The sequence below is a fragment of the Chiloscyllium punctatum genome, chromosome 32 (assembly GCF_047496795.1).
Source record: "Chiloscyllium punctatum isolate Juve2018m chromosome 32, sChiPun1.3, whole genome shotgun sequence".
NCBI lineage: Eukaryota > Metazoa > Chordata > Chondrichthyes > Orectolobiformes > Hemiscylliidae > Chiloscyllium > Chiloscyllium punctatum.
In genome coordinates, this window is record NC_092770.1 from 15,490,845 (window position 1) to 15,515,635 (window position 24,791).

General features: G+C 41.0%; 1 protein-coding gene across 1 annotated transcript; it reads right to left on the bottom strand.

The window, feature by feature from the left end:
- Window positions 1–1,523: 1,523 nt before the first annotated feature.
- On the bottom strand, window positions 1,524–18,977 carry yeats4 (YEATS domain containing 4). Its single transcript, XM_072551710.1, has 7 exons — window positions 18,638–18,977; window positions 10,564–10,683; window positions 9,671–9,737; window positions 7,308–7,402; window positions 6,631–6,723; window positions 4,576–4,663; window positions 1,524–2,026 (listed from the first exon to the last, which is right to left on the bottom strand). The coding sequence occupies exons 1-7, from the start codon at window positions 18,686–18,688 to the stop codon at window positions 1,857–1,859; spliced, it is 684 nt and encodes a 227-aa protein (XP_072407811.1). The 5' UTR covers window positions 18,689–18,977; the 3' UTR covers window positions 1,524–1,856.
- Between the last annotated feature and the right edge of the window lie 5,814 nt (window positions 18,978–24,791).

Consider the following 24,791-nt stretch of genomic DNA (forward strand, 5'->3'; position numbering starts at 1 on the left):
GTCCATGTTTATGAATAGCAATATACATTGAAAAGAATAGCTTTCATGAGAAGTACGACTGCAGTTTGGTTATTTAGTTTGTTTCAAAACAGAAAATGGGAATGCATCAGCTTGGTTTAATGTAATTCCCTGGCCCTAAACCGCAATGTGCACAGGAGATCCATAAATCAAGCTATCACTGCTAGCATTTGGAAACAATGTATATTAATCTGTTCTTATTTTCTAGAGGGGTTTGGCTTGAAAACCAGCAATTCCAAGGAAAGGCTCTGGTAATCTCAGGAATTTATGGACAAAAACAGAATCGTGGTCAATCTAATTCACCATCCATTCTGCTTTTAGTTGCATAATATGTTAATCAAGTTTATTGAATAATCATTGCTGTCAATCAGTGTAATGCAAGCCTGTTCATGACACAGGGATAAACCAAGAGTTGGGAAGCTTTGGGCACTACTGATCCAAATGGTACCCATTCCTCAAACTTGTTACACTCCCAACATTATGTCCCATGTCCTGCCCTAAATCTTTCATACTGCCTTTCAGATCTTTACATCATTCAAATACACCTCCTGAAGTACTCTTCTCCACAGTACTTACTTGACATTAATTTTTAATTCACCCCATTCAAACGTAAGCCATGTTCTCTGCTTTAGCTGTTCTGGACAAAGGGAAATAATTTCTCATGAACAACATTATTGATTTTCTTCAGAATCCTAAAAGGTCAGCAATCATATAACAGCTCAACCATTTTTTTTTCCAGGGTGAGAAAGGCTAATTAACATAATTATTATTCATAACTTCCCATTCTCTGGTCACATTTTTCCACTGCACCCTTCCTGCACATGCAGTATCCTTTTTAACGTGCAGCATTCTAAGTGAGCTCACACAAATGATTTATAAGTGCAGGATTAGCTAATTATTTCAGCTCTATATCAATCTTTTAAACATATCACCATCTAAATGTGACTTGCTCGTGCTAGATCATCTTGTACGACCCTGCAGCCAAACACTTCTTTTCATGTTTTGATCGGATTCTGATATATTGTAAGCTATCCCTACTTTGGTCCACTTATCTGCAGCAAGCTGAATCCAGAGCAACAAAATTAATTTTCTCTCAGACACCAAACTGGCACTTGCGTGACAGTCAGCAGCATCACGTGATTCAAAATAGAATTAAAATTTCCTTAAATAATCAAATTAATATTCAACAACTGCTTGTTAAGCACTCTTACTTGAAGGTCTGGGCACAATCCTTGGTAATGTGTTATACAGTTGGGGTGGTGGAGATTTTCCTTTTAAAACCTTATTTGTGAAGAAACACAATGTGAGCATTAATTACTGAAAGAACCTAGCAAAAGGTTTCCAACCAACTCAAAATAAAGCAGAACTGTTGTATAGTTTTGTAATATCTTACTCGTAAAACTACACAGCTCATAAAAATATTAGGTTTAAAAGTGTTATAAAGCATAATTAAGCTTCAATTCTTTCCTGATACCATGTTAATTGATTCTTACAGCACTGCAGGATTAAAGAAAAAAAGCCATTTATTTAGACATGTGCTTTAAAAATTAAACACCTGAAGTATAAAGCATAAATATGCTTACACAGAAAGTTCATATAAAAAACAGCCACATCCATTCCCTTCACTTCACTGTTGGACAACAGAGTTTGGAACACTAGTAAGCCTGTTCAAGATGGGACTCTCAACTTAGATGTAAGCAAGCTCAGTTCAAATTAAAACAAACCGATTGAATGACGTGACTTCCAGTCATCAAGCTTTTGTTTTATACAGAGCAAAACTGCTGTCAGCAAATGTTTCAAGCTTTTCTCAGAAGATTTCCAATTAACTTAGTGGATAGTTAAGTTTCCTTTCCCTGATCATCATCTTCTATCTTTTTGATTTCACTCTTTAAATAGTTGATGGCTTCCCGACTTGCTTTCAATCTTTCTTTAAACTCTGCAATTTCAAAGCTGGTCTTCTTCTTCGCAGCTTCCAGCTTTTCCCTGGTTTTCACCTCAAGCTCTGCAACTAGAAAACAAACAGATTTACAGAATATATGTTTATAGTAAATTTTACTATCAAATTTAGATTACTTTCCACATTTCATTTTTGTATAGAACTGCTGACAGTCACAAAACTGCCTGGCTGCATTTATATTGTGAAGATCCTTTATCAATAGCATTGAACTTTTGCATGAATTACACATTGGAAATGATTTTTGGAGTTGGATTTCATTTACCTAAGGAGAGGTTTTAAAATATAATCCAGAACTGAATAGCTGAAAACAGATGATTATTAGAATTTACAAAAACATACTGATGCATACACCACCTTTTAATGATTCTCAAATTTAACTTCTTTTTGCAGCAATATTAAGACACAGCTGTACTCTTTAGCTGAACCAGCAAGAAGGTGCTCCTTCCAGCTAGATGAATAAAATGAACATCTCAATCATGTCATATCCTATCATTATGGTGGGGAGCATTGAAAATAAACATAACTTACTTAAAGAGGGACAGGAAGGAAAAAAAGGAGAAGAAAATGTACTCTATGCAACTATAACAATAACTACAATATAATCAATGTCAATTACCGCGAATGCATTCCTAGTTGTAATTAATAAATCTACCACATGAGGTGTAATGGAGTAATTCCTATATTCATAGCCCTAGATTAAATCTCATGTGCATTTGGAAGTAGGAGATGTGTACGTGTCTCAATTCCAGAGTTGGGGAGCAGAATAGTCTGCAGGGTCTCCACTGCTGACTCCTATTCCCTTGTGTGGATTTCAGTTGAGTATAGAGTTGACCTTGGCCAAGGCACCACTTACACAGTTAACTTGTCTAAATTCACATTTAAAGGGCTAAATTAGTGGGTGATTGGCAAATGGCCACTACTTGTTGTGAACCATTACTTCTGCAGGATTTGCATCTGACAAAGATGAATATCTTTCACATTCCCAGCACATTACAAAGTGCTTCTCTTATTGTGAAATAAGTTACTTTTGAAGAAGACATGATTATATAGGGAACAATAACAACATTTTTAAGCAGCAAGGTCCAATGAAAAAGAGCAATTGTGTTAAAACGACTAGTTAATCAGTTAGTTGCCATTACAAACCAAAAGCTGAAAAGTGGAAGGCGGCTGGAAATGATCATTAATGGCTGGGACTGAATCAAGTGGCATCCTTCTGTGCTGCAAATCTCTCCATGCAATTTGAATTAAACATTGGTCAACATACCTAGAAGACTTGCAGCTCTCTTTCAATTAATGGATCAGGAACTTTTACATCCACCTGAACAGTCAGGGTTTCAATCCAATGTCTCATCTACAAACTGGTACCTCTGAAAGCTTAGTGCTAGCGGCACTGTATTGAAGTATCAGCCCATATAATATGTTTATAATCTGGAAGGAGATCTGATAAATCTGATTACTTTTGATGCTGATTTATGCGATCAGTTAGCAAGTTTTGAGAAGTTTTGTAGCTCAGGCTGAGGTTCTGGATGTAGATTTGCTTGCTGAACTGGAAAGTTGGTTTTCAGACGTTTCATCACCATACTAGGTATTATCAGTATGCTTCCGGAACAAGCGGTGGTGGCATGGCCCACTTTCTATTTGTGTGTTTAGGTTTCCTTGGGTTAGTGATGTCATTATCTGTGGTGATGTCATTTCCTGTTCTTTTTCTCAGGGGTGGTGGTAAATGGGATCCAGGTCAATGCGTTTGTTGATAGAGTCCGAGTTGGAATGCCATGCTTCTAGGAATTCTCGTGCGTGTCTCTGTTTGGCTTGACCTGGGATGGATGTGTTGTCCCAGTCGAAGTGGTCTCCTTCCTCATCTGTATGTAAGGATACTAGTGAGAGTGGGTCATGTCTTTTTGTGGCTAGTTGATGTTCATGTATCCTGGTGGCTAGTTTCCTAAAAGCATGGCATTCCAACCGAACTCTACCAACAAACACATTGACTTGGATCCCATTTACCACCCCTGAGAAAAATATCAGAAAATGATGTCACCACAGGAAATGACATCACCAACGCAAGGAAACCTAAACATATAAATAGAAAGCAGGCCATGCCACCAGCATTTCATCCGGAGGCTCACTGATGATGTGTCCTAGTATGGTGACAAAACATCTGAAAATGAACCTTCCAGCTCTGCAAGCAAACCCACATCCATGCTATCAGTGCTCCTGCATTGCTGGCCATAATACGTCCAAGTCTTTCTATTAAACTGTTTGCATTATTTGTTTTCCTCATTTGCAATAGTTTGATAGTGTATATCCAAAATACAATTACGGCACAATGCCAATCACTTCCAACCATTTGATACAGACAGTTCTATCTACAAACATCTTTTAACATGTGACATTCAGGAAGTACATTACACAAGTAGCATCTTGAAAAAAACTTCATGAAGCACTTCAGTATATACAGAAGTTTTGAAAGGCACTATATGAATCCTTTTTCTTTTACTGTCAATTATTACTCAAGGAAACAAATGATCATAATCACTTTTTAGAATGACATAAATGCACTTTCCATGTGACTTAACTATAAAGATATATCAATAAGATCTTACACTCCGTTTCATGTTTGTAGGCTCCAAGTGTCAATTGTCGAGATGTTGTCAACAGCTGTTGCATCATTGCAGTAGGATCTTGGAAAATCTAGATCCAAAAATAGGCAAACAGCAAATCAGGTTATTTAGCTGTCTCTGCATGTTTAAAAAGTGTCCACATTTATTTATCTTTGTGGTCACCTAAAAAGATTTATTGTGCAAAAGATTCTGTTCTGTTCTTCTGAGTTACATTATTTTGGAAGAATGTATAAGGTCACTCAGCCCAAGCCTGAAATCTACTGGATTGAAACATTCAACATACAGAGCAAAATGATAAAACTGATCTTAACCTCAATTCTACATTCCTGCATACCCCTGACAAATCTTTCATTCCCTTGGGAATAAAAAATGTATCTGTCTCTGCCATAAAAATATGTAAAGATTTGTGTCCACTGCCTTTTGAGGAAGGGAATTCCAAAGACTCTTGACCCTTTGAGAAAAAGTATTCTTCATCTCGGTCTTAAACAGGCAACATCCTATTTTTTAACCATGAACCTTAGATCTAGGTTCTTTCAAGAAGAAACATCCTTTCCATATCCAACTGGTCAAGTCCCCTCAGGATCTTATACTTGGTATATAAATCACCTGACTCTTCAAAATCCAGAGGATACATGCCTGGCCTGTCTAGATTTTGCTCATAAGGCAATCCACCCTTTCCAGGTATGAATCTGGTGAACCTTCTTTCTAATGCATTAGCATCCTTCAGTAACTACAGTGACTGGTGCTGCCTGCCTTACTCCAGATGCAGTCTCACTAACACCTGTATCACTGAGGCATAATCTCCCTACTCTTGCAATCAGTTCCCCTGGTAATAAAACATAATCTTCTATTAGCTTTCCTGATTACTTGCTGTACAAATCAACCTTTTGCAATTGATGCACAAGGACACCCAAATCTCTTTGTATCTCAGAGCTCTGCAACTGCTCACCATTTAGATAATATGCTTCTTTTTTATCCTTTATGCCAAAATGTACAATTTCCCACATTGTAGTCCATTTATTACATATCTTTGCCCACACACTTAATCTATCTATATCCCTCTGTAGGCTCTTTATGTTCTCTTTCCTACCTATTGTTGCAGCAATTACACCGGATTTTGGTCCCCTTACTTGTGAGGGAGGTAATTACATTGGAGGCAATTCAAACAAAATTCACGAGATTGGAATCTAGAGATAAGGGGTTTGTCATATGAAGAGAGATTGAGCAGCTTAGTCCTTTATTCACTGGAGTTTCAAAGAATGAAGGCGGTTTAACTGACATACATAAAGATGCTAATGGGGACTGACAAAGTAGATGTGGATAAGATGTTCTTCATATAGGGCAATCTAGAATAAGAGGTCATAGGAGTAGAAGGTGACGAGGAGAAAATTATTTCTCTCAAAAGGTCATGAATCTGAAGTTCACTACCGCAGAGTACAATGGATGCTGAGGACCTAAAAGCAAATTTGAGGAGATAAACAGATTTTTAGTTAGTAACGGGTTAAGGATTATAGAGAGCAAACAGGAAAGTGGAACTGAGGCCAAACTGAGAATAACCATGATCATATCAAACGGCACAGCAGGCTCGAAGAGTTGAATTGCCTACTCCTGCTCCTAGTTCTTATGTTCTTTTTAGCAAATTTAGCTACTATATCTTTGGTCCTTTCATCCAAATCATTTAGATAAATTGTAAAGAATTGACCAACCCCTGTGGCACACCACTCAACATCCTGCTAGCCTGAAAAAGACGCATAGATTCTACTCCCTGCTTCATGTAAACCAGCCAGTGTGTCACCCCCAACATTGTGAGCTTTTATTTTCTGCAATGTTTTGTAGGATTTTCAAACTGGAGCTCTCATAGTCATTCAATGTTTGTACTCTGAAGGTAGGTAGGTTATGGAATGTAAAGAATGTGCAATACTTACAGAGAACACTCACCATCATAAAACTGTGGCATATTCCTTCAGATTAAATGAGTTGTATTTAGTAAAGAAACCTTACATTCAGAAACCTGCCAGAGTTTCTTTTTGTACTTACCATTTCATCATAAAATTCAGAGACGACTGTCTTTTTGCCCAACATTACATTGCTATCAGACTGAAACAGCTTCAGCAAGTGATAAAGGGTCACCTATTTAACAGAAAGAATCATAGTAAATTGTTTGCAATAAGAATTATGATTATACAGAACAATCAAACTTACAGAATGTGAAAAATTACACTGAAAACCAAGTTAAAATTATCAGTGGGCTCAACAGTCTTACACTCGCATGTACTGCAAGCTAGACACAGGAGGAGGCAGGGCCTTGTTCTTTGTAGACAGAAATAACACGTGCATGCACATCATTTGTTTTAACTCAACAAAACAGGTGACGACCATACCTTAGGGCAATGCCCTGACCACTCAGAGCCAAGCTACTGGTTTAAGATTTAAGCAAAGTTTGACAGTTAATTTTCAAACAGTACTAACTGGTATAACCTCCATGGCATTGCCTCTACCAATCAGAATCCACTTGTCAATCAAGCAGCACTCTTCTCTCATGGACAATAAATATTATTTTTTTCCTTTGAAAATATTCTTGCAAATTGTCCTGCTAAGTACAAGGTAAAAAGTCTCAGCCAAAGGGTCTTTTAACCAGCAATACTCAAGTACACTACCAAATGACTAAGATGTTCCTTCCTAAATTTGAAATTAGACATTTGCTCGTTTCTTACCGGCCTTTCATTTGGATCAATAAAGAAAATTTTTATGATAATTTCAAATTCACCCCATCCAGTTTCTGTGATTTCATATGGTGGCTTGGTAACAACTGGAGAGAGGATAGAGAAAGGTAAATCAAACTATTAACACAGTTTTTCAGAAATCAGTTGGATTGAAACATTCAACACAGAGTAAAATAATAAAGATGGAAGAAAATCTTTTTCTTTCTACAATTCCATTGAAATTTTGTCAGTTACAAAAACACTTATTCCGGACACACAGATGATACGGACATGGCAATATTTAAAGTTCATTTCTAGTTGCTTGAGGCTACAAAGAAAATCAGTCTCATTGTGAGGGACTGAAGTCACATGTTGACCCGATCCTTTAAACAGAGGGATCTGGATGTGTGTGATATTAAAGAGTGTGATATTAACTTGCTCTGCTGACCTGCAAGAAATTTGATGTCCCGAGGCTAGGGTGGGATGCCTCTGACTTGCGGTTAGGTTGTAAGGATGTTTCTATCTCTTGGCATTCAAAGCCATTCCCTAGTTATTCAAAAGCCATTTACATTGTCATCTCCTACTATTTACATTTTCATTCCCTATTCAGAAATCAATAAGAACATTATATTTTGGAATTTTAACTCCCTGTAGGTAAAAAAATACAATTCACACCAGATCTGGCCTTGAAGGGATGATTTGCATTACAGTGTTTCTGGAAGGGAAGCGTCACTGCATTGTGTCTTAGTGGCATGTGACTGTGAGGGAGTGGCTCAGTGTTAGCTTGTGGGTATTACTAACTATGATGTAAAGATTCGATATAAAGGAGGGACTGTCTTGTTTGTTCGGGGAGAGCTTTGACACGACTCCACAAGCCCTGAGAGGTGTGTGTTAAAGTTCCTCCAGAAAGTTTGTGCTTAATAAAATTTTGATTGTTCACAGAAGTTGGTGTGTTGCACTTGCATCATGTGTGAAAGAACCTAACAATGTGCAGATCCACAATTCTGTGAAAGTGACAACACAAGTGGATAAGGTGGTCAAGAGAGCATATGGCATGCTTGCCTTCATCAGTCTGGGCATAGAGCGTAAAAACTGACAAGTCATAATGCAGCTGTACAGAACTTTAGTCAGTTAGGCTACATTTGGAATATTGTATACAATTCTGACCACCACACCTTCAGAAGGATGAGATGGTTTTGGAAAGGGTACAAGAATGGTTTACCATGATATCACCTGGTTTGGAGGGTATTAGTCATAAGAAGAGATTGGACAAGGTTGATTTGTTTTCACTTGAACACAGGAGGCTAAGGGAGGACTTGACACAGTTTATAAAATTATGAGAGGCATAGATAGAATAGATAGTCAGGGTCCTTTTCCCCTAAGTAGAAAAGTCAAGTACTAGGGGACATAAGTTTAAAGTAAGTGGGGGAGTAAGTTTAAAAGACTTGTGAAACACAAGATTTTTACAAAATGGGTGCTAAGTGCTCAGAATGCACTGTCAGAGGATGTGGTAGAAGCAGATACTATAACAACAGTTAACAGGCATCTTGACAGTTACATGAATAGGCAGGAAAGAGAGGGATATGGACTGTGTGGAGGTCAGGGGTTTTTAGTTTAGAAAGGCATCACGCGTTGGTGCAGGTTTGGTGGGTTTGAAGGACTGGTTCTTGTGCTGTACTATTCTTTGTTCCTTGAAGGGCTTTGATGAACAAGTTGAATATTTATCATTCCTGTACCTCGTGCTGGCTGACAAACGATCGGATTTGCTGAATATAATTTCCGATCCATGGTGCAATCAGCAGTCATGACCCCTGGGAGTTAGCCTAGTATTCGAACCACCAATCCGACCCTGTCACATTCAAATCATAAGGCAGAGGCCAAGAATTTCCAAGAAGGAAATTATTCATCTTCATAAGACAGCCAAGTGTTGCTGTATATCAAATTTGCTTTTTTTAACAGATTGTTATTAGAAAGTATGTAGGAGCATTAACTGAAACTTAATACAGGATCCCTTTGACTTTATTGAATGCTTTATCTGAAACTTTTGCTTTAATAATACCTTTTTAAACCACTGGATTGGCATCATATATGCATGATCAGGGTTAGCAATGGACATTGTGTGCTTTTTTTCCTCCGTTTGTGTTCATGGTAGATCCTGATAATTTCTGCTAATTGCACAACAGTTGCACACATAACTGCAGAGTTGCCCAATTATCTTCCAATGTGCAATTCTGGCAGAGAATTTACAATCGATATGTACCCTGTCTATTCACAAATCTGTATATTTACAGCAATTTGTTTTTGTTTTTACAATATTTTTTAAAGAACTTACTGAAATATAATTTGCCAAAAGGTATTTTAAAATAAAAACTTGCCTCTTAGTGGGTTTCCATAGCTTTCATGCAGCTTGAACTGAATTTTCTTTACATATGCAGACATGTCCTGTAACAATAATAGATGTTTAGTCACGTTCATGCTGGTCTCACTGTTTACAAGAAAAATATTAATGTAGCATGGAGATGGACACTTACAGACACTTGATTATAGAGTGGGGCTCAAACCCAAAACCTTACTACTCAGCTTTGAGAATGCTACCACCAACTAAAGCTTAACACCTTTACAGTACTAGGCATCAAACCAATAACTTTGTTGATCATATAATTTAACGACTTACAGTCTTAATTAATGAGAGCTTGGACAATCCCAGTCCTGATCACTTTTCTTAAACTAAGACACCCATTTTTGACAATGTAGTCACTTACTGATGCTCAGAAGCTTTTCATGCTGTTATTTTGTTGTGGCAGTAGAAATTGAGTATGAACTAAAATATACTATTTGATGTGTACATAAGTAACTTAATTGCTCATCCCTAATGAAATGAAGATGAAGTGAACCCACCTGATACTTCAATAGTCACAAAGGAACATGCAGAGTGCAAGGATGGACTTTAAAGTCCAAGGATGCTGATCAAAGTTTACACTTTGATATTCAAGAAAATAGCATTCATTTTTTTCATTTTCCAGGTGAGGGTTATGCCAGACTTTATTCAAATATAAAGTAGTACAAAACCAATGTTAAATCAAAAAGTTAAAAAAGAACTTACTTATTAATATTAGAGTGTCTACAAGTAATGATATATTCTATGTATGTCCTCCCAACAATCTAAAAAAGATCATTTATAAATTAGCTTTACATTGATTTATAACGTGTTCAATACTCAGTTATCGTATTTGTAAGTACATACCAAGGACTAAATAGCAGAACTCACTTCGTTCCTGTAAGGTTTTACATATACGGTCCACTGATGAGTGTGTCCATCTTCCTCTCGTTTCTTTCCAAAATAACGAGCAACATTTCCAAAGACTATTGGTTTAACTATCGTGACACCCTGTATAGGAGAACATCAAGAAAATACATCTTAGTTCCTTGATGTTTCCCGAATGTTAAAGAATGGTCAGCTTTTAAAAATGAGTTACAAAAAGAAGCTAGAACCAGAAACAATATATTTCCATACCAAATTCCAAAGAGCAAAGCAAAAGGAACAAATTAACAGTAGTTACCCCTCAGTCACTAAAGCAGTCTTTCCTCTTCGGAATTAATAAGTAATATTTTTGAATCAAGTTGTTTGGAGATATTATTACACACGTCTGGAGCAGATGGGACTTGAACCCAGGCCTTCTGGCACACAGAAACTAAAGTCCTCCATTGGTAAGCATGCTAAAGGTCCAGCAGGGAGTGATCAAAATCAAATGGTGGAAAACAATAGAAGCAAAGCTTCAACAATTCACACACACTTGAATTTGAAGAATTAAATACTGCCCTATCAATCAGATATGTGGACAGATTTTTGGTAGCAAAGAAAATTGAGAATATGTGCAGGAGGGTGGAATTGAGGTAGCTTATCAACCATGATTTTGTTGAATGGCTTGGCTTAGGCTCAAATGGATAAATGGCCTATTCCAATTTCTATTTTAGAATGTTCTTACGTAAATCACTAGAAGTTACGATCTAGTAATGATGTCACCCAATGATAGTACTGGAGAATGCAAGGTGCTGCATTTTGGGAAAGCAAATCTTAGCAGGACTAATGGTAAGGTCCTAGGGAGTGTTGCTGAACAAACAGACCTTGGAGTGCAGGTTCATAGCTCCTTGAAAGTGGAGTTGCAGGTAAATAGGATAGTGACGGTGGCGTTTGGTAGGCTTTCCTTTATTGGTCAGAGTATTGAGTACAGGAGTTGGGAGGTCATGTTGCGGCTGTACAGGACATTGGTTAAGCCACTGTTGGAATATTGCGTGCAATTCTGGTCTCCTTCCTATTGGAAAGATGTTGTGAAACTTGAAAGGGTTCAGAAAAGATTTACAAGGATGTTGCCAAGGTTGGAGGATCTGAGCTACAGGGAGAGGCCAAACAGGCTGGGGCTGTTTTCCCTGGAGCGGCGGAGGCTGAGGGGTGACCTTTTGAGGTTTACAAAATTATGAGGGGCATGGAGAGGATAAATAGACAAAATCTTTTCCCTGGGGTCGGGGAGTCCAGAACTAGAGGGCATAGGTTTAGGGTGAGATGGGAAAGATATAAAAGAGACCTAAGGGGCAACTTTTTCACACAGAGGGTTGTACGTCTATGGAATGAGCTGCCAGAGGAAGTGGTGGAGGCTGATACAATTGCAACATTTAAGAGGCATTTGGATGGGTATATGAATAGGAAGGGTTTGGAGGGATATGGGCTGGGTGCTGGCAAGTGGGACTAGCTTGGGTTGGGATATCTGGTCGGCATGGACGGATTGGACCGAAGGGTCTGTTTCCATGCTGTACATCTCTATGACTCTAAGTTAGATCTCAGACTGAGACCTAGCTTGATGGATCAGAAGTTTATATTTTTCAGTTTGGTTACCATGATGGTCAGTCAGTGAATATACTGATGAGAAGCTCCAAACATTCTTTTAACAAAAGAACACAAGATTATTACACAAAAGGAGGAAAGCTGTTTATGGAACAATTTGGAAAGATCTTAATATGAACAGCCAAAGGAAAACTTCCCAGCAAGTGAAATACCCCCATTTAACTCTTTGATTTCTTAGTTAACCGATGAACTAGCAAACCTATCCTTTCAGCAACATTTGATACATTCACCACAGGATTCTCTAGAATTGTCTCTCCAACATAGAAGCTAATTCACCTACTTTTCCCTTATGAACTTTAAAAGCCTTGTCCACTTAAGCAGCTAAAACTGATTAAAATTTCTTGTTGGTTTTGAAAACCTGGATAACACACATAAAATGCTTCCATTGGAATGAATTTTTTTCTCAACAAGAATGGCCCTCGTTTGTCTCTCCATATGTCAGAAATTTCAACTCTGTCAACATTTCATCATTAACTTCCCTGGGTTGTGTATCTAATAAATTTATCCCAAGTCATCTCTGTTTTATCTACCTGGATTTTAGAAAGGCATGCAATATGGTCTGTAAAGCAGACCAGTAATCAAGTATGACCTCCCATTTCTAAAACTGCAAAATGTCTAAGCATAGATGAGTATATATTAACAAGGTCTGCTAAATGGTTCGTAGACAGACCACAACAGGAAATAAAACAATGCTAGAAAACTGACTTGTAAACAGTTGTCAGCTCAGACTATAATGTTCACTGTTTACCAAAATCACTACTTGTAACAAAAAAAACCCAAACCCCATCTAAACACACACACAACCAGCAAGACCTGAACGCAATGGTATAAGTGCTGTGTTATCACTTTTTCAAGAATATATTTCAGCATTTCCTGATAACACAAATCAGGCAAACTGGTCCATTTTCTCTCTGTATTATAGAATAGTGCCACATTTGCTATCTTCAAATCCATTGGGATAGTTCCATGGAAGGTAAGAAATATTTGAAGATCACAGCTATGTACTATACCTCACATCTCTAAAAACAACAAATGCTGGACATCACAGCAGATCAGGCAGCATTCAAGGAGACAGACAGCAAACTAATGTTTCAAGGCTAGATGACTCTGAGAGTCACAGAGTCATAGAGCCATACAGCATGGAAACAGACCCTCTGGTCTAACTCACCCATGCCGAGCAGGTATCCTAAATTAATCTAGTTCCATTTTCCAGCACTGCTCATATCTCTTAAACCCCTTCTATTCATAAACCCGTCCAGACACCTTTTGCATGTTGTAACTTTTGCAGCTTCCACCACTGCCTCTAGCAGCCCATTCCATACATGCTCAATGCTCTGCGTAAAAAAGTTGCCCCTTCGGTCCCTTTTAAACATTGCTCCTCTCAACTTAAACCTGTGCCCTCTAGTTTTGGATTCCCCCACTCCAGGGGAAAAGATCTTGGCTATTCACTCCATCCGTGCCTCTCATAATTTTATAAACCTCTCAAGGTCATCCCTTAGTTCCTGAACCTCAATGGAAAGTAGCCCCAGCCAACTCAGCCTCCCCCTTTAACTCAAGCCCTCCAATCCTGGCAATATCCTTGGAAATCTTTCCTGAACCCTTTCAAATTTCATAAGATCCTTCCAATAGCAGGGAAACTAGAAATGCATGCAGTATTCCAAACATGGCTTAACCATTGTCCTGTACAACTGCAATATGACTTCCAACTCCAATACTTAAATAAAGTGACAAATAAAGACAAGCATACCAAATGCCTTCTTTACTATCCTATCTACCTGGGATTCCACTTTCAAGGAACTATGAACCTACACTCCGAGGTCTCTTTGTTCAACAACATTCCCCAGGACTTTACCATTAGTCCTGCCCTGATTTCCCTTTTCAAAATACAGCACCTCACATTGATCTAAATTAAACGCTACCTGCCAGTGCTTGGCCCATGGGTTCATCTGATCAAGGCCCTGTTGTACTCTGGGCTAACCGTATTGTCTATCCACTACACCTCCAATTTTGGTGTCATCTGCAAACTTACTAACCTTATCTCCTTCTTCATCAGAGCTGGGGTGAAGTGTGGAGGGCGCAGCATTTATGCAATAGTTAGGGGTGTTTGGAGTGCGGGGGTAGAAAGGATATTGATGGTTCAGATGAAGTGATCAGAATGTAAGAATAGCAGAACAATGATGTTTCTAACTGCGAGATCTCAAAGAACAGACAGTCCCACTGGGGTGGAGGGAGGGGAGAGAAGACATGGTGACAGAGAATTTAACAAGTAAAGCTAAAAGGGAAAGAATGGGAGTTTGTTCACAATGAAGATTCAACTCTCCTTTTATGATTTTCATCATCCTCCTTTATTGGTATCCACAACTTAATATTAAATTTCAAAAGGTTGTAAAATGTCTAGTCTGAAGATTAGATGCTGTTCCTCCAGTTTGTGTTGTGATTCATTGGAACACTGCAGCATGCCAAGGACAGACAAGTGGGCATGCGAGCAAGATGCTGTGTTAAAATGACTGGCTATGGGAAGGGTAGGGTCCTGCTTGTGCACAGATCGGAGGTGTTCTGCAAAGCATTCACCCAGTCTGGATTTGATTTCTCCGGTGTAGACAGACCACAATAAATACAATACACAAGACTGAAGGGACACCATTATTTTGCCATTCTCACTTAATTGTGAACTATCAACATCCTTTCTCTCCCAGCACTCTACACTCCACTCCACTCCACTCCCCCAAACTATAGCATAACTGTTGCCTCCTCTTCAATTCATGTCAGCTCTGAAGAGTCATCTAGACTCAAAAGGTTAGCTTGCTCTCTCTCTCTCTCTCCATGGATGTTGCCTCACCCACTGCGATCTACAGCATTTATTGTTTTCAGTACAGATTCCAGCATCTGCAGTAATTTGTTCCTATCCATTTCTTGCAGCTATCTATTTTAGAAGAATTGCAGGATGCTGCAGACCATCAAATCCGGGTGATTTGTTGGTCTTCATCCCCATTAACTTCTGCAATACTCTATGCCATTTTCTTCTTCCCCATTATTTCTCCTGAGTGGGCCACCTGGGGAATCACAGGATTACTTTCACCATTCTTTTCCTTTTTTTATTATTATTTTCATCATCCTCCTTTGTTGGTACCACAGCTCCCCCAATCCTAGGTTTATTCTTCCTGACAACATTATAAACCTCAATTTTAAATTAAAAAGTATCCCCATCTCACCCTTATAAAAATCAAAATAAATCAGACACATCACAACACAGTTCTGTGGCAGGTGGGATGTGAACTTGGACGCCCTGGCCCAGAGGCAGGGGCACTACAACTGCACCACAAGAACCCCACATTTCCAAGCTGCTTTAGCCAATTTATCCCTCAGGATTACAAAATGGCTTGAAGTTAAACATTTTAGTTTTAGACTTCAGTACATCACACTCAAACTCAATGTGAAATTCAATCATCTAATGACCACTTTTCCATAAGTGGATCATTTTCAATGAGATTGCCTGGTGATGGTGGTGGTTGTTGTTGGAGCTAATTGTTTTAACTGCAGGACATTATAGCAGGACTTAGATTGAACAATAGACTAAACCCCAAAACTGCAGCTATTTCAATATTCTTCACTCTAACAAAGTCAGATTTGTTCAAATTTGGTGGACCTCAGATGAATGTTGGCAAACAGCAAGACCTCAGGCATTGGCTGATGGGTGGTACAACTGTTATTTACCACTTTAGTGCCAGGCAATGACAATCTCCAAAGACAGAGAGAACATAACTATCACTTCTTGTATGCTGGCATAGGGGCTCGGCAGTTAGCAATGCTGCCTCTCAACAACTGTGACCTGGGTACAATTTGAGCCTTGGGTGACTGTGCAGAGTTTGCACATTTTCCCCATGTCTGCAAAGTTTTCCACCAGGTGCCCCAGTTTCCTCCTACAGTCCAAAGATTTGCATGTTAGCCACCTTAAATTGCCCATAGTGCCCAGGAATGTGCAGGTGAAGTGGATTAGCCATGGTACTTGAAAGGTTACAGAGACAGGGTGAGGGTCTGGGTCTGGGTGAGATGCTCTTCATCAGGTCGGTGCAACACAATGGGTCGAGTGGCTTCTTTCCAGACTGTAGAGATTCTACAATTACTTTCACTGAATTCTCCAATATCAACAATCTCGGGTCCAGAAAATTATTAGGACCAGCATACAAATGCTGTCACTAGATGAGCAGCTCAGAGGGTGAAAATTCTGTGGAAATTAACTCACCTTCTGACTCCCACGTTGATAAAATACTCCATGATAAAATACTGGATGAGTGCAGCTCCAACAAAATGCAAAAAGCTTGACATTATTCAGAACAAAAGTCTACTAGATTAGCAACCCACCTAAAATCTCAAACATGTAATTCACTAAAGCTCCTTTGACAGCACCTCCATGAATTGCAGTGGTTCAAGACTGGAAAAATTAGGGATGTGCAATAAATGGAGTGACCCCCCACCACCCCCACCACCCCATTCAACCAAAAAGGCAAATGTGTCTCATTACATAATATCTAAAATCTCCCTGACCTGTTTGGTTTCTTCACAATCTAAATCATCAAAATTTTCAGACAATTGCAAACGGTGCCCAACATTTTTACAAAAAAACATCCTTGGAATCAGCTTTCTCAGACAGGCTATGACACCTCTGGAGCAGGTGAAGCTTGAACTCTGACCTCTGGTCCAGTGGTTGATTAACATTGCATTGCTTAATTATGACCAATTTGCATCAATTCCAATAGATCTTAATTCACTGATACGATATGACAAGTACAGTAGTTCCCCTCATACCCGTGGGGGATATGTTGCAGGCCCTACCACAGAAGCCCAAAACAGTGGGCTTAGACTAGCCACTAATATCCACTATAAACCAATCAACTCCTATAGCTACCCGGACTGTACATCCTCACACTCTACTTCTTGTAAAGACTCCAATCCATTTTCCCAGCTCCTCTGTCTCCATTGCACGTGTTCCAATGAGGCCAAATTTGACAATGAATGGAGCGAACCCATTCATTTCAATGAGAAGTGTACCTTCCTGGCAGCTGGTCCCTGGTTCCTTATAATATCTTCTGGTGCAGTAATCTGTGGGTATCTATAACTGCGGAAAACGATTCTGCAGATACGGGTGTCATCCTGTACTCTTAAATGGAACACATTTTCCTTTTCAGTATGATAGTATGAAATAATAAATATTTAAATTATCACACACATATGTATAATTAGGATTAGTCTCTTCAGCTCTACCCTGCCATTTTCTAATTAATGTATTCAAATGTTATTGCACACTTCTGGAACAGGTGGGTCTTGAACCCTGGCCTACTGGATCAAAGGTAATGACGCTACACTGCACTGTAAAAGCCATTCAATAAGATCATAGCTGATCTGATTACACCAAACTCCAAGTAACCCCAGAAAATTTTCATCCCCTATGTTTATCAAGAAACTATTTCCTTCTGCTTTGAAAATATTCAAGGGCTCTGCTTCCATGCCTGTTTTTGAAGTGAACTCTAAAGATTCTCAATCCTTTGTGATAAAATATTTTCTTCCATCGCAAGTGGGCAACTCTGTATTCAAACAGTAACCCCCTAGGTCTAGGTCCTCCCATAAGAAGGAGCATCTTCTCCACATCTATACTATCAAGACCTTCACGATCTTGTGTTTCAATAAACTTGCTTCCTACTCTTCTATACACCAGATACAAGCTTTGCCTGCCCATCCGTTCATCAAACTCAGCTCACCTATTCCAGGTATTATCCTTGTACACACACACAAACTGCTTCCAATACCTTTACACTCTTCCTTTCAAAAAGACCAGTGCTGTACACTTGTAGTGCTCCAGATATGATCTCACCAGTGCTCTATAACTGAAGCATAACCTCATTACTTATGGATTAAATTCCCCTCGCAGTAAGTGATAGTATTCTAATTACTTGCTGTGTCTGCACACTAACCTTTGGAGAATCATTTTTTCAAAAAAACCCCACAATTCCCAGCTCGTTTGTCCGTCTTATCGCTCACCTCTTCTCCCACTGCCCTGCACGTTAGACTAAAGGATAAAGTTGGATTAGTGGTGCTGGAAGAGCACAGCAGTTCAGGCAGCATCCAACGATAAAGTTGATAACCACGAGGATCCTCTGAAACCCCTGGTTAGTTTTATTCAGACTAACGGTGTGTTTTCCCCCAAAGGATGGACCTGATTTAATCTGACAGTCTGTCACCCCGAAAGGAAAACGTGCAACAACGCTCTCTGACGACTATAACAAAAGGAGTCACTTTGTGGCTGTTTGTAGTTGTGCCACATTCAGTTGTTAACAATAATTCTCTGGTTACTGTTAACATATTGTGGAAGTAGATAAACATTGTGAAGTTTGCTGCTTGCGGGGGTTTATTTGCTGCTTGCCACCCAGTTAAAAGAGGCTTTTACCTTCACCCTTCCTCCCGAGTCAGGACCGAACTCCGCCATTCTCTTGAACATATTGTTAAAGCGGCGCCGCTTCCGGAACCAGACCCGAGCCCGCGGATTCTCGGCGGCGGCGGCGGCAGCAGCAGCGAGCGGCTGAAGCCACTAGGCCGCGGCGCCTCCTCGCCCTCTGTTCCCCAGCTTCAGCCGGCGGCCCACCGCTCCCCCTGCTGGTCTCTGTGGGAACTAGCCCGCTTCTTCACCCCGCCACACACGGCCACCGAACACTCGGCTTTCTCAAACAACACGAAGCCAGGCCACGCTCCCAGCGAGACACCGCCGCTCTCACTCCCTCACCAAAATGGATGCCACCCCGCTCCCTCATCAACATGGCGGACACACACCCGTCAGCCTGTGCCCTCATCAACATGGCTGACACGCCCGTCAGCCTGTGCCCTCATCAACATGGCGGACACATCAGCCAGCTCGATCCCTCGTCAACATGGCGGAAACAGCCTCCAACCCCCACCCCCACCTTTATCAATATGGCGGATACACGCGCCCACTCCCATATCAATATGGCGGAGGACGCTCTCCTGCTCTGATTCTGACGAAGGCCATCCAGCTGAAACGTTCGCCCTGGTTCTTTCTTGACGAGGCCCATCCCATGGAGTCATTTTTAAACATAAACAAAAACAGAGGTTGCTGGAAAAGCTCCGCGGATCTGTCAGCAACTGTGAAGAGAAGTCAGAGTTAATGTTTTGGGTGCGGTGGCCCCTTGTAGCTGGGAAAATGTTGATTTATGTGCAGAAGAAAGAGTGAGGGAAAGGAGTAAACAATAGGCGGGGATAGAGTCCTAAGAGAGGGGACAGTTGGATAAACAGTGGAGTGGATAACTATCTATCTTGGAGGGTAAACAGATGTTAATGGAAACCTATGGCTAAGAACAGGTGGTGTGTAATGGCAGACTATATGATAACAATTCTGGCCTCATTCCTGATGAAAGGCTTCTGCCCAAAATGTCGATTTTCCTGCTCCTTGGATGCTGCCTGACCTGCTGTGCTTTTCCAGCACCACTCTAATCTTGACTCTAATCTCCAGCATCTGCTGTACTCAGCTTCACCTTTATGATAACAAGGCCTGGTGCGTTTGGACTGAATATCAAGTCCAGAAGGCTGCAGGACCCCCAAGTGGAAAATGAGGTGTTGTTCTTCCAGCTTGCTCTGAACATCGCTGGAGCACTGCAGCAAACCTGAGACAGAGATCTTGGTATGTTAAAGTGGCAGGCTCAGGGTCATTTTTACATGCAGATGTTCTGCAAAGTGGTCACCCAGCCTATGCTTCATTTCTCCAATGTAGAGGAAACCACATTGTGAGCAGAAAATGTAGTAGACCAGATTATGAGAAGTGCAAGTAAAGTGCTGCTTCATCTGGAAGGTATGTTTGGGCCCTTAGACACTGAGGAGGGAGGATATAAATGGGCAGATGTTACACCTTTGGCAGTTGCAGGGGAAGGGACTGTGGGGGTGCTGTTGGGAATGAATGAAGAATGGACCAGAGTGAACAGTCTCTGTATAAGGCAGAGGGGAGGGGAATGTGTGTCTGTTGGTGGCATCTTGCTGGAGGAGGCAGAACTGGTGGCTGATGATCTTCTGGATGTGGACGTTGGTGGGATGGTAGGCAAGGACGAGGGAACCTACCACTGTCGGGACAGGGAAGAGAGGGGGTGAGGGTGGAAGTGTGGGAAATGAATTGGACCCGTTGAGGGCCCTGGATTAGTGGTGCTGGAAGAGCACAGCAGTTCAGGCAGCATCCAAGTAGCTTCGAAGCTACTTGGATGCTGCCTGCCTGAACTGCTGTGCTCTTCCAGCACCACTAATCCAGAATCTGGTTTTCAGCATCTGCAGTCATTGTTTTTACCCCGTTGAGGGCCCTGTCAACAACAGTGCTGGTTGAGGAAGGTGGACATTTCGCAGATTCCCTTGTGGAATTTGGCCTCATTGGAACATGTGTGATGGAGACAGAGGAACTGGGAGAATGGAATGGAGTCTTCACAAGAAACAGGGTGCAAGGATGTATAGTCCAGGTAGCTGTGGGAGTCAGTGGGTTTATTGTGGATATTAGTGGCCAGTCTATTGCCCAGAAATGGAAACAGAGATGTCAGGAAGGGAAGGGAGGGGTCAGAGATAGATCAGGTGAAAGTGAGGGCAGGGTGAAAATTGAAAGTGAAATTGATTAACTTTTCCAATTTCAGACGAGAGAGGGAAGTAGCACCGATGAGATCATTGATATATCAGAGAAATAGTTGTAGGTGGAGGCCAGAATAGGACTGGAACAAGGAATGTTCCACACACCCTATGAAGAAATAGGCATGTCCCATGTGAGTACCCATGGCCACCCCTCTGACCTGAAGAAAATGAGATGAGTTAAAAGAGAAGTTGTTAAAGGTGAAGATGAGCTTGGCCAAGCGGAGGGAGATGGTTTAGGCCTTTGCTGCAGGAAGAGGTGGAGAGCCCTGATACCATCCTGGTGAGGGATAGATGTCATAGAGATTACAGCATGGAAACAGACCCTTCAGTCCAACTCATCCATGCTGACCAGATGTCCTAAGTTAAGCTAGTCCCATTTGTCAGCACCCGGCCCATATCCATCTAAACCCTTCCAGATGCCTTTTAAATGTTGTAATTGTCCCAGTCTCCACCACATCCCACATTTGATAATGAGATTTATCCAACTTTACATTTTCTAAGATCTCCAGCACCTCTTTTTCTGTAATGTGAACTGTTTTCAGATTATCAATACTTATTGCCCAGACTTCTCTAGCCCCTAATTCTTTCTCCATGGAAAAAAAGAAACTGACATGAAATATTCATTTAACATCACTCATCTTTTGAGGTTGACCTTGTTGATCTTTAAGGGGCCTGATTCTCTCCCTAGTTGCCTTAATGTATTTATAGAACCTCTTTGGATTATCCTTAACCTTATCTGGCAAGACTGTCTCTTATTCCTTCTTCACCTTCCTGATTTCCCTCTCAAGAATGCTCCTGCACTGTTTACACTCTTTAAGAGATTCATTTGATCCCAATTGGTCTATAATCTAATATATGATTCTTCTTTATTCTTGACTAGAACCTCAATATTTTTATTCATTCATTGTTCCGTAATCTTACCAGCCTTACTCTTCACACTAACAGGAACATAGTGCCTCTGAACTGTCTTTATCACATTTTTGAAAGCCTCCAACTTGTCAGTCATTCCTTTACTTGTGAATATTCTACTCCAATCTAACTTTGAAAGTTCTTGGCTCATGTAAAATGATTGCATGTCCATGGTAAAAAGGAGGTGGCTGGAGCCTGGAAACTGGAAATTCCAAAACTGCTGTAAAATGTCAGAGGAATCACGGATGTACATTGGCAGGGAACGGACCAAAGGAGAAAAGGTAGGAGGAAATTAGTTCTGTGGGTAGGAGCTGGCTGAAATAATGGGATTGCCCAGGATATCCTGTTTGTGGATTTTTGGAAGGAACTAGAATCAAGCTCTGCAGGGCTGTGGTATTATCAGCTTGGGAGCAGTGAAGGGGGCATCACCAGATGAAATGAGGTCAGTGATTGTAATTAATATGATGGTCTGATGTGCCATGGTGGGGTCATGGTCCAGGGGAAGATAGACGAAGGTACCTGAAAGCTGGCAGTCAGCCTCCACAACTTTTTGATCAGTACATCAGATTACAACAGCATCACCCTTATCAGCAGGCTTAATAACCAAGTCAGATTTGGATCTAAGAACACAGAGTGCAGTCACTTCAGTGGAAGATTGATTGGATTGGATGAAGTGGGTGGGGGGACGGGACGGAGGGCAGAGAAACTGAGATGACCAATTTCACTTAGAGTCATTTTTAAAATTCTCGTTTCCTTTACCAGGACAGTGAACACTTCCTCTACCTCTTTGTCAGGCCACTGCCCAACTTTCAATTGAGCCTCAGTGACAAGAGGACTTAAGATGAACTTTTCAGATTTATGAATAGAACAGAATCCCGACAATGTGTAAACAGGCCATTGGACCCCTCTGAAGAACATCCCACCAATATCCATCTCCTAACCCTGCATTTCCATGGCTAACCCACCTAACCTACACATCCCTGAACACAATGGGCAATTTAGCACAACCAATCCATCTAACCTACACATTTTTGGACTGTGGGAGGAAACTGGAGTACCCAGCAGAAACCCATGTAGACACGGAGAGAACATGCAAACTCGATGCAGATAGTTGCCAGAGGTTGTAATCAAAGCCAGGTCCCTGGGCTGTGAGGCAGCAGTGCTAACCACTGAGCCAGTGTGTCACCCTAAAACCACGACTGTCCTACTACTTCATTAGAGGGAGATAACTGATGTCAATTTAACCTGAGGGTCACCATAATCAAGAGGACAGTTTGTAAAGGAGAGTCCTTCATAGCAACTAGAGTGGGTTTGGGGATTGAACCTATGCTGTTGGCATCAATGTGCATTACAACCAGCCATCTATCCAACTGAGCTAATCAACCCCAAATTTGAGTTTGAGCGATAACTAATCCAGCAGGAAGTAGTTTAAAATCTGCAAGATGAGGAAACGTAGTTGGCAGAGTTCAAGCCTGTGAGGGGAGACCAAAGAATTTCTAATCTATCGCCTTAATCACTCACCCACGATTACATGGAAGAACAGTCAGTGCGCATTGTGTGTGACACAGGAGTATTGCAAATACCATTGTAAGGTGAAACTTTGCCCACTTCAATCCTGGGTAGGGTGTTTGTGAAAGCGACAGTTTGTTCAAAGCTGATGATTCTGAAGTGAATTTAGTGATTGAGTACATGTTGGAGGGAGTTGGGAAGAGGTGTCTGTCTATGTTTTTGCATGTTGGGAGGCAGTAAGAGGCATTTTGAAAATTGTAGTATGTGTGCTGGTGCTGTGAATAATTAAGATGGTGGATAGGGTGCTGAGCAATTATAGTGTTTGGTCCTGGAGTGTCAGTGCCAAAATTCACAAGGATAAATAAAGTAACAACAGTGCAAAAATGGAGCACAGGAGTGTGTTTATATTTATTACTGTACTCAGTTTTTTTTGTAATTGCATAGATTTATCAAATATATTTATGGTCCCTTTTATCTGGTGCATGTGTTAGGACTATATGAGAAGCACATGAAGGAATATGTTGGAAAATCAGTGGTCTTATAGTCTTAAAATATTGCACCAGTGGTCTTTACCTGCTTGTGCCGAGTGTGAAGGATTCAATATTTATGATTCACAATGTTTTCAAAAGAGTTTCCAATTGTTATTGATACATCTGTTTTTAATAAAAGCAAACCACAGGCTCTGACAGACCTGCTGCGTTTCTCCAGTATTTCCCATTTTTACTTATGTCTTAAATATTTCATTTTGAGATGGAGTTATTTGAACCTTTTTGTGACACTGTTAAACATTTCCCCTTCGCCCACCTCCAACACATTGTATCCACTTGGACACCCCGTGCTGGCCTATTACCTGCCCTCGATCTCTTCATTTCCAACTGCCGCCGGGACATTAACCGCCTCAACCTGTCTACCTCCCTCCCCCACTCCAACCTCTCACCCTCACAACGCGCAGCCCTCCAATCCCTCTGCTCCAATGCCAACCTCACCATCAAGCCAGTGGATAAAGGGGGCGCAGTGGTAGTCTGGCGCACTGACCTCTACACCGCTGAAGCCAAACGTCAACTCGAGGACACCTCTTCCTACCGCCCCCTCGACCATGACCCCACCCCCCATCACCAAACCATCATCTCCCAGACCATACAGAACCTCATCACCTCAGGAGATCTCCCACCCACAGCTTCCAACCTCATAGTCCGGGAACCCCGCACTGCCCGGTTCTACCTCCTTCCCAAGATCCACAAGCCTGACCACCCTGGCCGACCCATTGTCTCAGCATGCTCCTGCCCCACTGAACTCATCTCTACCTACCTCGACACTGTCCTATCCCCCCTAGTCCAGGAACTCCCCACATATGTTCGAGACACCACCCACGCCCTCCATCTCCTCCAAGACTTGCGTTTCCCTGGCCCCCAACGCCTCATCTTCACCATGGATATCCAATCCCTCTACACCTCCATCTGCCATGACCAGGGCCTCCAAGCCCTCTGTTTTTTTCCTCTCCAGACGTCCCC

What these genes read in the sequence shown, in the direction of transcription:
- yeats4 (XM_072551710.1), bottom strand. Translation starts at nt 18,688, where the DNA reads ATGTTCAAGAGAATGGCGGAGTTCGGTCCTGACTCGGGAGGAAGGGTG. An exon ending in CTATGGAAACCCACTAAGAG is followed by an intron (nt 7,403 to 9,670) that starts GCAAGTTTTTAT and finishes TCCTCTCTCCAG; the next exon opens with TTGTTACCAAGCCACCATAT. An exon ending in CTGAATTTTATGATGAAATG is followed by an intron (nt 4,664 to 6,630) that starts GTAAGTACAAAA and finishes TTTTGGATCTAG; the next exon opens with ATTTTCCAAGATCCTACTGC.